The sequence below is a fragment of the Macrosteles quadrilineatus genome, unplaced genomic scaffold (assembly GCF_028750875.1).
Source record: "Macrosteles quadrilineatus isolate MER2022 unplaced genomic scaffold, UCM_ALF_1.0 Scaffold_5__1_contigs__length_97177068, whole genome shotgun sequence".
Classification (NCBI taxonomy): domain Eukaryota; kingdom Metazoa; phylum Arthropoda; class Insecta; order Hemiptera; family Cicadellidae; genus Macrosteles; species Macrosteles quadrilineatus.
In genome coordinates, this window is record NW_026542598.1 from 59,376,164 (window position 1) to 59,390,889 (window position 14,726).

At 34.3% G+C, this 14,726-nt stretch overlaps 1 protein-coding gene across 2 annotated transcripts in view; it reads left to right on the plus strand.

Annotated features, from left to right (window-relative positions):
* Nucleotides 1–14,726, plus strand: part of LOC128994127 (uncharacterized) — a 58,692-nt gene that overhangs the window by 22,434 nt on the left and 21,532 nt on the right. For both annotated transcript variants that reach the window (XR_008490870.1, XM_054418418.1), the window contains exons 6-8: nt 6,398–6,485; nt 7,570–7,843; nt 8,890–8,994. Coding sequence is in view for 1 of the 2 variants with exons in the window: in XM_054418418.1 (XP_054274393.1) it covers nt 6,398–6,485; nt 7,570–7,843; nt 8,890–8,994 (467 nt within the window). In the remaining variant the exon portion in view is untranslated. The remainder of the gene's footprint in view (nt 1–6,397; nt 6,486–7,569; nt 7,844–8,889; nt 8,995–14,726) is intronic.

Sequence of the window (14,726 nt, forward strand, 5' to 3'; positions counted from 1 at the left end):
ATGGTGAGTTAATGTTGTTCAAAGGTTTATTGCGGACATTTTCCATCACGAATGTTTTTTTTTTTTTTTTTTTACATTCGTGATGGAAAATGTCCACAATAAACCTTTGAACAACAATAATCATCTGTCTTGACCTTATTTGAAATTAACTAAACCATATGTTGTCTAGATAGACTAAAGGATATGACAATACTCATTATAGTGTCTGCTCTAGTGATGGTTGAAACCAGAATTTTCGAATCTCAAAACCAAAACCGAAACTTTGATGGATTTTATAAATAGTTTTAAAATGTGTTCAGTAGAGGTCTGCGGTGCACCGAAAAAGTCGGTACGGTACAAGTTAAAATATTTTTTATAGATATTTTATTTTTCTATTGACAACCACAAGCATAGTTGTTGTTTTTTTCGTTATTCAAGCCTACTCGGTCTCAAATTATGTCATTACATGTTCTGTATCTTGTCTTATATTGTTAGATGTGGCTGTTTAAGGCTTAAAATGTTTTTTAGTTTCCTGTATTTTTGTGTTGTGTTAAAGGTACTTTATGCAATCTAAATCTTATGAACTAGATAGTGATTTTGCTACCCTCATTGTAACCTAATCAATTCATATATAGGCCCTCCTTAATAATTAGGACTAGGCCTGGGTCTTTTGATTCTTTGGAAGAGCTTTAAAATATACTAAGAGGCGGTTTGGGAGCTCGGTATTAGCGCTAGTCCGCGACTATGAACCGGATATTTCCGGTATTTAGGCTGCCGCCTAGAAAACGGGTTTGGGAGCTCGGGATCAGTTAGGCGCGCGACTAACTTGTGCAGGGATAATCTCGCGCCTAAATATTGTTGGTTTGGGAGTCAAGTAGACTTAGGCGCCAGCCTAAGAGATAGTCTCGGTGGGTTTGGGAGACTGATTTCGGGACTAAGTAATAATATATTTTCGTCATAAAAATTAGTGAGTTTAGTCCCCAACTTTAGTCCTGCCAGAGGGCAGGTCTAAGTCGACATCATGCCGGTATTACCTCATTAGCAAGTTAATTGTTTACATATTAACAAAAAGAATGTTATATTGGAATTCGTTATTAAATTCCAAACAATTTCATTACTCTCAAAGTATATTTGATAAAAGTTTTTTTTTAGGTTTCTGTTGTTCAAAATTAAAAAAAAAATCTTGCAGAAAGCTAAATTTAACGAAAGATTATTTGTTTTTTGTTTTTACCGTTAACTGCAATAAAAAAAATGGACCCTAAATAGAATTTATTTCAACTGAGAGTTTGGTTATAAGCACCCGTACCTTAATAATAAATATTTTATTAGCCAAGAAAAAATTAGCGACCGCATACATAGGCCTACCCCCCCACTCACCCTCTACGAAAGAGTGAAGAGATAATAAACAAAACATAAAAAACTGCAAATAGGTCACAGTCATAATCGTTTTATTTTTATTGCGTTGTGATTGAGCTCAGTTCAGTGTCATTGACCAAGTGCTAGTTACATCAAAATGGAGTACTTAGATTATTTGGAGTATAATAAAATATACAGTATATCAATAACCCCTCCACAGAAAACCTACAGACTAACGAATATCCAATAACCTAATGGGACTTTCAATGCAATTTATTTAAATAGCTTCTTTAGGTTTAACAAGTAACTAAAACTACCTACATGTAGGTATGCTGCTACAGGGAGGGCAATAAAGTGTGTTTTTTATCAAAATATTAACACCTTTTTATAAAATTAATAAATTTGTCAAGTTCCATCAAAATATAACCATAAATGACCAAACTACAACAGTTAACTTATTCTCCAAGAGAATAAGACAAAATGGGAATTTTAAATTTACGATTTTTTGAATAATCTGTAAAGAAAAAATAAAGAAACCCTGCTTATTTCACTCATATATTTAAATATTGTATTTAAATACACCTTGCAATGCTCTCAAAGTGAATTCTTTACAAATCTTGGTTGCCCCTGGGTTGGAAGAACTTGGAAGTAAAAATACAAAACAGAGCTTGGCAGTGGAAGCTTGATGTTAAAGAAATATTTGTGTGGGCCCTGTAAAATAAGAATACTCCCCAAAGGTCCTTAGGGAACGTTCTTGGTACTGTTTGAAGTTCTTCCAGACTGTAATACCTTTGATTTCAAAATAATAACCAATCTTAATCTACACTGAATTTAATTTGTTCACTACTACACTATTATTTAGTGTTGCACTTAAAAGGTGAATCTTTTGTAGGGGCCTATGATTTACTGAATTACCTTTATTTCAATGTTTGAATAATACTACTAATAATGATTTACCAAGGTTATTGAGAACTATAAAATGAGTAACAATTTGAATTTATTGCACAGAATTTGATAATTACACTTTTCAATTTACAGTTGCTGTTTGTGTTTTATATAATCAAAATGACCTTGAGTTACACAATCAGTTGGAAATTATTGAAACGGTTGAATGAATTTATCAAAGGGGAGGTACGGTGCGGTTTCACACCGATCGCGAAAGTATTAACGGAAGAGTGGTATTTAATTTATGGTTTGAGATGACCAGTACCAAGCAAATCCTTTTCGTTGGCCAACGATTAAAAAACGTAGGTCGTCTCGCAGTCCAACTGATTAAACAATATTGTGTTCAATCGTAGTAATGTTTATTAGAATGTTGCTTTATTACTTTATAGCTAATTTGGTACTTTGGCGGTTCATCTATGTTCAAACTGACACAACCTCCGACAACACTTCCGCATCAATCGAACCAGCTACCTGCTCCCTCCTCTGACATTAATTTATTTCCCCCAAAAGATACTGACTGTGACACTCTTTAAAAGAACTGTACCATTTACTCAACAATGAAAATTGATAATGACTCTGTGTAAAAATTCCAACACGATGAAAATCTTATTAACTAACTCTGAATTTCCCTATAAAAACATTTTCGTCTATTTGTTCTTAATACTATTTGATTATCACAGCTTAGAAAATATTACAGATTATTACACTATAAATGGATACAAGAATCAGTGACTTGAATTCGAACCTGGAAACCATGTGATCATTTGACATGAAATAACAAAATATGACAGGAAAATTACAATGTGCGACTCACTGAATTCTAAATTTAACAAATAAATAACACAAATTACTTACAAATTCGGACGTCCACACTAAACACAAACACTACTTGAAGGATAGGGATGGGGAATTGTAACTAGCCGGTATTCTATTCAAAAACGCGATCAATTTGAACTTGCGTGACGAACGTGAATTTTCAAATGGCGGACTTCGTTGGCCGGTTAAAACAAACTTTTGACACTTTTCGAATTACAAAACTGATTCTAATTTCCAACCGCGTTGCAAATATATCCCTTAGGGATATAGGCTAAACGATTTCGAGGAAATGAAAATTTATCCGACCAAACGCCGCGAGATGAATTTAATTTGCACGGACGAAAGGCTTTACCGAACTAGTTAAACAGGAGCTAGGAAACGAACTGGGGCTGGTGGAAGCAAATGACCATCCGACTAGACCTATCCCCTCTACTCTTTTAGTGCGTGGTGCATTCTGGTCTATACCGATCTATTGTTCAAAACAGCTGACTGTTCTTCGCGTTAACTTGTATTGATTTGTTGCCTTTTTCAACAAAATCGGTACAAATCTCTGTAGCCAATAACCGTATAAAACATTTTAAGATACTAATTTGTTTTTTATACTCTTTAAAATATTTTAAAGATAAGGATTTATGTTTTAGGGGTTAAAATTGAGCTATTTTTATCCCATAAAACCCCGGGTTCCCATGGTCTGATCATCCTGGTTCACGAACTTATTAAGGTTTATCGCACCTTACACTTTCATGCCAAATTTTATCAAAATCAGACAAAAATTACTCAAGTTGTCACGTTCATGGACGTATGTATAATATATTAGCTATACATATATAAACATTTGAACGAATAGTGTTTTTGGCCTGTAGGGACATCAAAATGGAAAAGTATATCGGTGCCGGAACTAAGTGCTACCTACGGTAATAGCTACTTCCCTACAGGAAAATTAAATAAAAGAGTGTCATGTTTAAAATTTTTAAAATTGACCAAAATTTTTTTGTAGGTATTAAAAGATATACCTTTGCTTCACACAATCATAACCTCCGCAATTACTTAAAATACTTTTTATTTTTATTTCCGTCAATACCCATATATTATACAGGGCAATTGCTGTTTAATTTTGAAGCTTTTTATTGCATAAAATCGAGTTTCAGATGTTACCGTTCCACACACAGGGTAATCTTTGTTAAATGATTAGGCCTACCTAATGTTTTTGATCTCTGAAAGAAATCATATTGATTTTCAAAAGCCAATGTTTGTCTGTACGTATTTATAAGGTGTAGTACCATAGATAAAACATAGCAGTCATTGAGATGTACTGTAAATCAACGATCTTACAAAACTACATTTTTGCAATGGTAAAATGCAGAAACTTACACCATAGTCTACTAATTAGCCACCATTGATATACCAAGATTAAATTGTATCCATCTTCAATTGTTCATCTATTGTTGTTGTCAACAGTAACGTGTTCTGCAGTGGCCGTTGCCAACGTCAAAACCTGAATTCCCCGCAGTTCCCTGTCAATCTAGCTGCGCTGCAACTTAGTCGCGAGCTCCCAAGCCTGGTTTTTGGTCCGGGGACTAAAGTTAGATTGGGTTGGTTGGGTGGTTGATTTTTCAGTTGAGTTGAGAATATGTCACACTGCTTGAATAATTCATATTTTCAAAGAATAACCGTACAGTCGCTTCCTTCAAAACAATTTGTATATACATATTTATCATATGTAAGCTATCATTTTTAACTTGTTTTAGATTTTACATTTGATACTGTGCCAACAATTAATTGCCTTAGAGATGTGAAAGACAATTCAATAGGAGCAGTTGAAAGAACTATATATATAAATAATTATAATGCAACAAAAAAGCATTTAGTTGGCCTACCTTCTGTATTTTAATGAATAAATAATTTATTAGTAAAATAAACTGTTTAGTGTTTGGTCAAATTAACATTAATTATTAATAAAAAAAGTGAAGTAAAAGATAAAGTAAAGTAGTCAAATAAGGGGTATGGATTTTACTCACAAAGAGAAAAAAAAAACTTGCAAGTAATTTAAATTTGGACTACATGACGTGATATATTTTAAAATAATTTAACATTTTTAAAGGTGTAAATTTGTCATATAAGTAACAAAATATTGTTTAGGTCTAACTAACTTAAAACTAATTATACAATTTATATTTAAGTGGAATAATATTTTGTACCAAGCAATTTTTAAAATCAAGTTAAGACAAATAGGCTAATATTTAAATACCTCAGAAGTATAGTTTTCATTCTCAAAGTTGTCTACACAATTCAAACAGCTTGATTAAATTGTCGTACTAGGTATGTCAATCTCTTTCATAGAATCAAATGACCCTTTTGCAGCCATAAACCGTTTTACAGCAGTAGTATAGTAGTACAGTAAAGTTAGCAAAAAACACGACCTAACCTTAACATCCAAAGTGAAATCTAACTTTTTACTCCTAAATGTTCAATATAATCCGTATTGTCGGGCGTTGAAGTAGAAAAATATGTAGTTTTTTGTTTTCATGAACCACCTGTCTCAAAACCTCCTTTGCAGTTTGGAGCAAAATACATATGTTATTTAAATAAATTATTTACGATTAATAATTTCAAACTCTGTATCCATTCCGGTTTTAACAAGATTAGATAGAGCCAATTTGTTTGCAATTTTGCACTTGACTTGGTTTGGGATAAAAAAAAAAAAAAATCAAAACATGAAACTGAAAAAAAGCACAAATTCTCTTATAACCCCCTTTACCTCAAAACCCGAAGCTCAAAATGGTAACGTTTACCTTACAATACCTATATTGAACCTTTGGAGTCAAAAGTTAGCTTTCACTTTGAATTTTGAGGTTTAATATTTAGGTCTAATTGCAGTGCTACATTCTATTATGTAAGAAGTTGTTATAATTTGCAAAAATTATGTATGAGCCAGGAAATGAAAATCCACATATACATAAAAAAATTTATAGCTATCATTAAATTATGTACAAGATAATGATGTAATTTTAAATGGGATTGTGATTGTGTAATAACACCAGTAATAAATTGAGGAAGTGATAAATCTTTTATGTGCTTCTAACAAACTACACAGCTGGAATCCCCCCCAAAAGTCTACAATAATAACCACAAAATTCCCCCCAAAAAATCTGCCGATGTTGCAGCTTGTGACATTAAACCCCCCTGTAGGCACCCCGGATGAGGTGCTTGGGAAACTCATCCGCCTTTCTATTAAAAATATCAAAGTTTAGTAGAGTACCTAAATAGTTGTTAAACTTGTTTTATGTTTTCTCTTTTACAGACAAATCAATAGAACATATATTGGACACTGTTTTGAAATCCAAATTCTTCATCAAGAAATACAGCGAGATTTGCTGCCCCATAATGGCGTAAGTTAAGATCAACAACTCACTTTAGCTCTTGTACAGTAGACTCCCTCTTATCCGGACTCCTTGGGACCGGGGCCAGTTCGGATAACGGGTTTTCCGGTTAAACCGACGTCCCAAAAAATTGTAAAACAGAAGAAGGCTTAAATGCGTACTGTATATAGTATTTGACTTAAATTTAGAAGAGCATTGTATTTAGACATGTGATCAGTGGTCTCAAGTCTTCCCCCCGAGAACAGTCGTTTTAGTACCACCCACTTCCTGCCGATCTAGTCCAGTTAAACGGATGTGCTGATAAAAATTGTTGGGTTAAAGAGATGTCATTTCCCCCGAGTGTAGTCCGGTTAAACCGATGTCCGGTTAAACCGATGTCCGGTTAAACCGATGTCCGGTTAAAAGGTGTCTGGATAAGAGGGTCTACAGTACCTATTAATATTTTCATAAAGAATAATATTGCTGTGTTTTTTTACCAAGGTTCACGGTTCAATAGTTATTCTTTTCAAAAAATTAAAATGGCCGTCATTTTAAACTTTTAAATTGCAAAATTTTGAATTTTTTTCATGTTGACTGGTACTAAAATTCATGCAAAATATTGAAGTTGTAAGTATAACGGTTATTGAATAAATAGTATTTAACGTTTAAAAATACAAAATGGCAACCCTGTGAGTAAATCATTGACTTGTAGACAGGTAGATATTTAAATTATTTCTAAACCGTGAAATAATACCTTAAGAGAGTTGCTAAACATCCTGTATAATGTGGATTAGCTGAGTAGCTAAATGGTTATAGTCTTTGTCTAACAAAAGTGGCAACCTATATGATTCTAAATAAAGAAAATCTTTGATGGTTTTAAACTGGACTCAGCAAACCTTGATTGTTGGGCCTCCAATAAATAGTCTTGGTTAAAGAAACAAGTGGTCTTAAATAGTAAGAAGGCTACACAAGGCATCTGACTCCATTCTACCACTTAAATTTGTATTATTTTCTAGACAATTTCTACTGTTTTTCAGCTCTATATTAAAAAATGTATTTCTCTTCAGATTTAAATAATAAAGACTCCTGTTCAGTGTTCCATATGATTTTGTAGGAGGGTATTAAGAGAAAGACCAGGGAGGCTGTATGAAGCCTCATACATTCGCTACATCTTGTCTTTTAAGCTGTGGAAGAAGCTAGCAGGAAAGGATCATTATGCCACAATCAACAAAGAAGCTGTAACTAAGTTGACTCCTCCACCAGACTTTACTGAGAAACTAAAGACTGGTCTATTCTCCAACGTTCTCCCCTATGTCTCAAAATCGGAAAAAGACAGAATCACATTGTTTTTCATGCAATCGCCCTTCAATGTGAAGAAAAAAGCCCAAGTAAGTCCATTTACAGGCTCATGTTAAACTGACATTTTTTTCATAGTAATTTTGTGTGTGTCAAATTGTAAGTATTGCACTGCTCATACCCTTGTGTTGCTCCAAGTATTCCACTGCTCATACCCTTGTGTTGCTCCAAGTATTCCACAACCTGAGTACAGTAAGGTTGAATAACCATTTATAAATAACTAGCTGTTGTCTGTCGGCTTCGCCCGACATATTTTTGAGTTTTATTATGAACTGTCTGAAGTTGTGACTTCACTACAGGCTAACATGACCTTTTTGACACTTTTAAAAAGGTACGGTACTATTAACAACTAGTTGTTACCCACGAGCATCACCCCTTTGACGTCATAAAGTATTAATAAAACCAAAGATTACATATGCTACGCAATATGTAATCTTTGATACAACTATTGATTGGTTAGGTTAAGCTGAAATAAACAAAACAGAATAACTTACTAATACAAACAAATAATCTCACCTGATTATAATAAGGTAATAAATTGAAAGAATAACATACAAATGAATACAGCTGAGGTATTTTTAGCATTAGGTGTATGGAAAATTTCCTTTGGAAAGCAATTACAACCTTAAAGGGCAATTTAAGAAAAAATGGATAATTTTTGCGCAAGGTTTCTCGTAATGACAAACATTTTAAGTATATGGTTTATGGGTGTGTGACTTGTAGTTTTCTCAAAAGTTCATGGGTACTTTTGGCTTTATATATAGATAACGATATTGGTATGATCCAAGTGTCTGTTAGAGGGGTTGGGTGGTTTTCTGTATAGTCAATGGACTTTTGTAAATTGAATTTTTTATAACAATATGTTCCACAATCATATAAGAACACTTTTGGTATGATTCATCCTAATGCAGACATGGGTTTTCTTGTGTTTCACAAATGATCAACATTTGGTATAAACTCAAACTGTTTATGCCATCTATTAAGAGAGTACAGCTAGGTAATTGGCATACTCAAGCCTTTTAATGTGTGGGTAAAATATTTGTTATAAGTTGAAAAGATCAAATGTTGTACTGTTCAGGTATTTCTAAAAGAGGAGAAAAAGATGCAACCAAACTTGGACTTAGAAAGAAGCCTACTCTTTGATGATGACCTGCAAATAAGCTTCTTAGACGATGACAACGATGTGAGTTTAGTTTTAAATGTTTCTATCAATGATCAAACATAAATTACTACCATATTTTTTTCAACAGGCTCAGTGAGCTAATCTTATTACCCTCAACTCCCCTTAAGGAAAGTGTTTCTTGTTGCTACGGTCCCCTTTTGATGTTACGTGTTATATTGTGTAGGTGGATCGGCTTTGGGATTTTTTTGTTGAAATATTAATCACACAGTAACAGTTTATGTAGTTTAATGTAGCAAATAAATGCCAATTATTATTTGTACAACTTTCCTATTTGGAGTTAAACTAAGTTAGTCACCACGGTTCGCTAAATACAAGCTGTTATTTAGTAAAAAACACTGGTGGAATGGTGATAGTATAAGCGTCATAAGTCACTACGCACTCGCATGGAGTCTCAAGTCTCAAGTCTCAAAATAGCATCGGCGTAGTCTATTCTCCCCGCACATGTACAACTGAACTCACTCCCTCAGCATTCTCTGTCTGACTGCCTTACACTACCGTACCCGAAACGAGTATCCTACACGACATGCACACCCTGGTGGTGTTTTTTGGATATTTTGTACTTTTTTAGCGACGCTCTGTCAAATGGCGCGCCTGACGTTCATTTCTACAAATAGTTATTGATTTTTTACTTAAGAATTCTTGCTGTGACGTCCAATTTACCTCCGTTCTTGAATTTATGTTAGTCCATTGATTTATTTATATATACTAGTGGTCATCCAGTGGTCGAAAACTCGACCAGAAACATGTAATGTGGGCCTACACATATTGACTATTGGATACTGAAGTATCCCATCTACTGTCCATTTTCTACTGACCAACTGTCGCCATTTTTTAAAATTAAAAACATGTAGTTGTGAGAGCCAGTTACCGAATGCGTGTCCTAAATTCTATTTTGTACCTTATTTTTTGTTGCTGACAAAGTTGATGGGTCGTAACAGTTGCTATGTATCATAATAAGTCATTCTATAAGTTTGACTTGGTAAAAAACATTGTGTATTTGACAGAAATTAGTCATTTAGATCAGCGCAATCTGTTGGTAGCTCACATCAACTACGACGAGTTTAAAGAAAAAAACTGGTGACAACTTTAACATGGGGATGGAATGTAAAGGTACCGGCTGTAGAATTACACTAAATGATATTCAAAATATAAAAGAACCATTTTATTGAATTCTTAAACACATCAAAACTAAGCAGAATATTTACTAACAAACTTAATAATAATAAATCAGCTGATGTATTAATTACTCATACATTTAACTATCTAACACTTTTCCCCTCTTTCTTTTTACACGGATTCAACAGCTCCCATTCTTTGTCTCATCTGGTCCGCATGTTTCCTTTTTATAACACCTCCACAAAGTACATCATATGAGTACAGTCCATTTTTATTTTTCACCATTCCAGCTGACCAACCATTCCCATGTTCATTCTTAATCCACACATCTTCTCCTTCCTCAAAAGTTCGAACTTTTTTTGTTGTCCCCCCCTTGTTCTTTCCAAAGCTTCATCTCCATCTTTTTCCTAAGATTAGGTTTTATATTGTCAAAAATTGTTGGTAGTCTACGACCGAGAAACAATTCTGCCGGAGCCCTACCAGTTGTTTTCTGAGGCGAGTTTCTGTAGCTAAAAAGAACATTTTGAAGAGCTAGCATTCCATCTCCAACATCCTGCTTTGTTGTGTAGAACCGTCTTTTCAAAGTACGAATTAGTCTTTCCACAAGTCCATTACTTTTAGGATGGTAAGGAGTTGTTTTTATGTGGTTGATAGAATTTTTCTCAAAAAATGTTTCCATTTCCTTTGATACAAATTGAGGTCCATTGTCTGTCACAATTTCACTTGGTATTCCATATCGACTAAACCAAGATCTCAATCGTTGAATGATTGTTGAAGAGTTTGTTGTCTTGAGACAGTCCACTTCTGCCCACTTTGACAAAGCATCAATACCTACCAACCACATAGATCCGTTAACTGGCCCTGCCAGATCAATGTGTACCCTTTCCCAAACTCTATCAGGTACATTCCAAGGATATAATGGTACTTCTTCCACATTATCTCGATTCTCTTGACAAGATGTGCACCTCTTGATAAAAACTTCGATATCTTTATCCATGTTGGGCCACCATACATAGTGTCGTGCTACAGACCTCATTGATACCAGGATACCAGGATATCCTGATATCAGGATATCATACCAGGATGTCCTGTGTGCAATATCTTCAGAACATCAGTTCTCATGCATTCTGGAACTACAATTCTTCCAAACCACAATAATATGTCATCTTCAACACTCAATTCATCTTTCCTCTGTTTGTATGACTTCAACATTTCAGGAACAACAGGGGGCCATGTATTTCTCAATACAAAGTTTTTTGCCATTTTAATTGCTTTATCTGTAAATGAATTTTGTTTCAAAAGGTCATAAGACATGATAGAGTTAACCTTATCAACATTCAAAAACCCAATGTGAGCCTCCTCAGGTTGATCTTCTTCAATCGGAAGTCTTGATAGAACATCAGCACACACATTATCTTCTCCTTTTCTGTACTCTATGTCATAGTTGTATTGATTCAACTGGAGAGCCCACCTCACTAAACGGCTATTTACAACTTTTGGGAGATCTCGCATATTTCCAAATATCCGTTGTAGAGGTTTGTGGTCGGTTACTAAAGTAAACTTCCGACCATATACATATTGATGAAATTTCCTGAGTCCAAACATAATAGCTAGCGCTTCTCTGTCGATATTTGAATATTGTTTTTCAGCGGGCAATAGTGTACGACTGGCAAAAGCAATTGGTCTTTCTAGTCCATCTTCATATCTGTGCATTAGTACACTTCCCAATCCATTTTCTGATGCATCACAGACCATTACCAATGGTCTCATTTCTTCGTATGGCACTACTGTGTCTTTACTTGATAGAATTTCTTTTACTCTTTTAAATGTCCCCTCTTCTTGTTCGGACCATTTCCATTGTGATTTAGTCCCAGTCAGCTTATGGAGATCACTGCAAATGGAATGAAGTCCCGGAATAAATCGTTCATAGTAGTTAATAGAACCTAAAAATGATCGGAGTTCCTTGGCATTAGTAGGTGACCGTGCTTCTCGAATGGCTTTTATTTTTTCTTCAGTAGGATGTATTCCATTCCGGTCGATTGTATGTCCCAAGTAAGTCACTGACTCTTCAAAAAATTTGCATTTACTAGACTTTGCTTTTATACCAGCTTCTTTCATTCGTTTCAAAACCTCTCTCAAATTTTGTAAATGCTCGTTCTTATTCCTTCCAGTTATTATAATATCGTCCAGAAGAACTCCAACCTGTGGTATCCCAGCTAAGAGTCTTTCCATATATCTTTGGAAAATACCTGGACTAGATGATATCCCAAAAGGTAAACGTTTGTATTTATAGTAACCACTATGCGTTGCTATTACTAAATACTTTCGGTGTTCTTCTGCAACCTCCATTTGTAGGTGTGCATCTCGTAGGTCTATCTTGGAAAACTCTTGTCCGCCTGCAACTTTGTTTGTTAGTTCCTCAAATGTCGGAATAATTGCATTTTCTGGGACCAAATTTTGATTCAAAGTGACTCGGAAATCTCCACAAATTCTTATTGAACCATCATTCTTCTCTACATTAACTGTTGGGGTAGCCCAGGGAATAGGTGTAGCAGCAGGATCTACCTCTTCAATGATATCCTCATTTACAAGTCTTGTAAGTTCATTCTCAATTCGTTTTTTCAAGGGAAACGGAACCCTGCGCGCTGAAAAATGTTGAGGGTTTCCATCTTCTCGAACGTGAATTCGTGCTTTATAACCCTTGATTTTCCCATGCCCTTCAGAGAACACATCTTCAAATTCTTTTAGTACTTCCTTAACCCTCACATCATCCATCTTATATTGATTATGATTCTGCTTACATTTTACTTTACTAATAGTAACATCAGGAGGGAGGTTCATATTAAAGGCTAATATCCATGGTAAACCAAACAGCGGTTTCTCATTTCCATTTACTACTGCTACTTTTAATCTACGTGTCTCATCACCTACTGAAACATTGACATAACATTCACCAAGTATATCTAAAATTAAAATATTGTTTCCATATGCCACATATTTTGAATTAGTCTTATCAAGTCTTGGTGAACCAATTTTCTCCCAAAGAGGCTTACCTATCATTGAGGCCCAAGCTCCAGAGTCAAATTCCATGTTTGTAGCTACCTTATTTAACTTTAAATGAATACGTGCTTTACAAATATGTCTTCTTTCCTTTTTAACATCGTTTATCCTCATGTCATGTGAGTCCGATTCAGATTCTTCATCTTCTGACTTTTCATGCAAATTATTTACTCGTTTTTGTCGACATACCTTTGCAAAATGTCCTATTTTTTAACAATTCACACACTTTTGTTGAGAGGCTGGACATTTACCAAATTCATGCTTTGTTCCACATCTACTACATGGATGATTTGTCTTTTCATTGTATTTCACTTCTCTTTTAAACTCCTTATTGTTTCTTCTTACTTGTGATACTTCCAGCTCTTTATCATTATTCTTGAATATCTCATGACGAGCTCTTTCCATTGAAGTGGCCAGTTCAAAAACATCTTCAGATGTTAACTTGTCACCATTTTCTTTTACCCCATCAGGCCATCGTTGTCTAATTTCTACTTCAAACTCTGGGAAATTTATACCTCCAGCAAATCTATCTCTTATTCTTTCATCAAACTTGTTCTCATACTTACAAAAATCTGCTAAATTTTTCAAACGTATTACAAATTCTGAAAGACTTTCACTATTTTCTCTGATACTTTTTTCAAATTCCATTCTAGCTGAAAATATAGTTTTACTAGCTTTGTATACTGACCTGAAACCATTAACTAGTTCTGCCCACGTAGCCTGATGTACTTTTAAAGGCAGCAGAAAGTTTGAAACTTTTCTTAATGGTGCAGGACCCACATAGGCAAGCAAAAGATCCCTCCGAGCATCCTCTGCTCTCTGAGAATCTTCTCCCAATCCTTTTACCTTGCATAACAATAGAAAATGTGCTTCATAATTATCCCACCTACTAGACTCATCATAGCTTTGACATTTGAACTTCTCTATCTTTGATTGTGATGCGTCTTCTTTAGTTTCATACTTATCTTCTTCATTGAAATGACTATTTCTTCTTTTGGTTCGTTTACTCATCGTCGCCAATGTAGAATTACACTAAATGATATTCAAAATATAAAAGAACCATTTTATTGAATTCTTAAACACATCAAAACTAAGCAGAATATTTACTAACAAACTTAATAATAATAAATCAGCTGATGTATTAATTACTCATACATTTAACTATCTAACACCGACTCCTCTATTTTCACCCCACGCTGTGATTAAAACATGTGATTTTCCAAAATAAACTTAACACACACTTTTTTTTAAAAAGTTCTATATTTCGGCATTAGCCTTCCTCAGGAACAAACAAACAATAACTTGTTATAATTTGTAATAATTTGTTATTGTTTGTTTGTTCCTGAAGAAGGCTAATGCCGAAATATAGAACTTTTTATAAAAAGTGTGTGTTAAGTTTATTTTGGAAAATGATATAGCCGTTTGGCAATATTATGAAGAAACAATGTTAAAACATGTGATTGTAATTTCTTCCATTTGTTTTGATTTTCTGTTTATATTTCGTTATTATTTCTTCACCGTCATAAAGCCATAAAGCCCATATTATTTTTTTTATT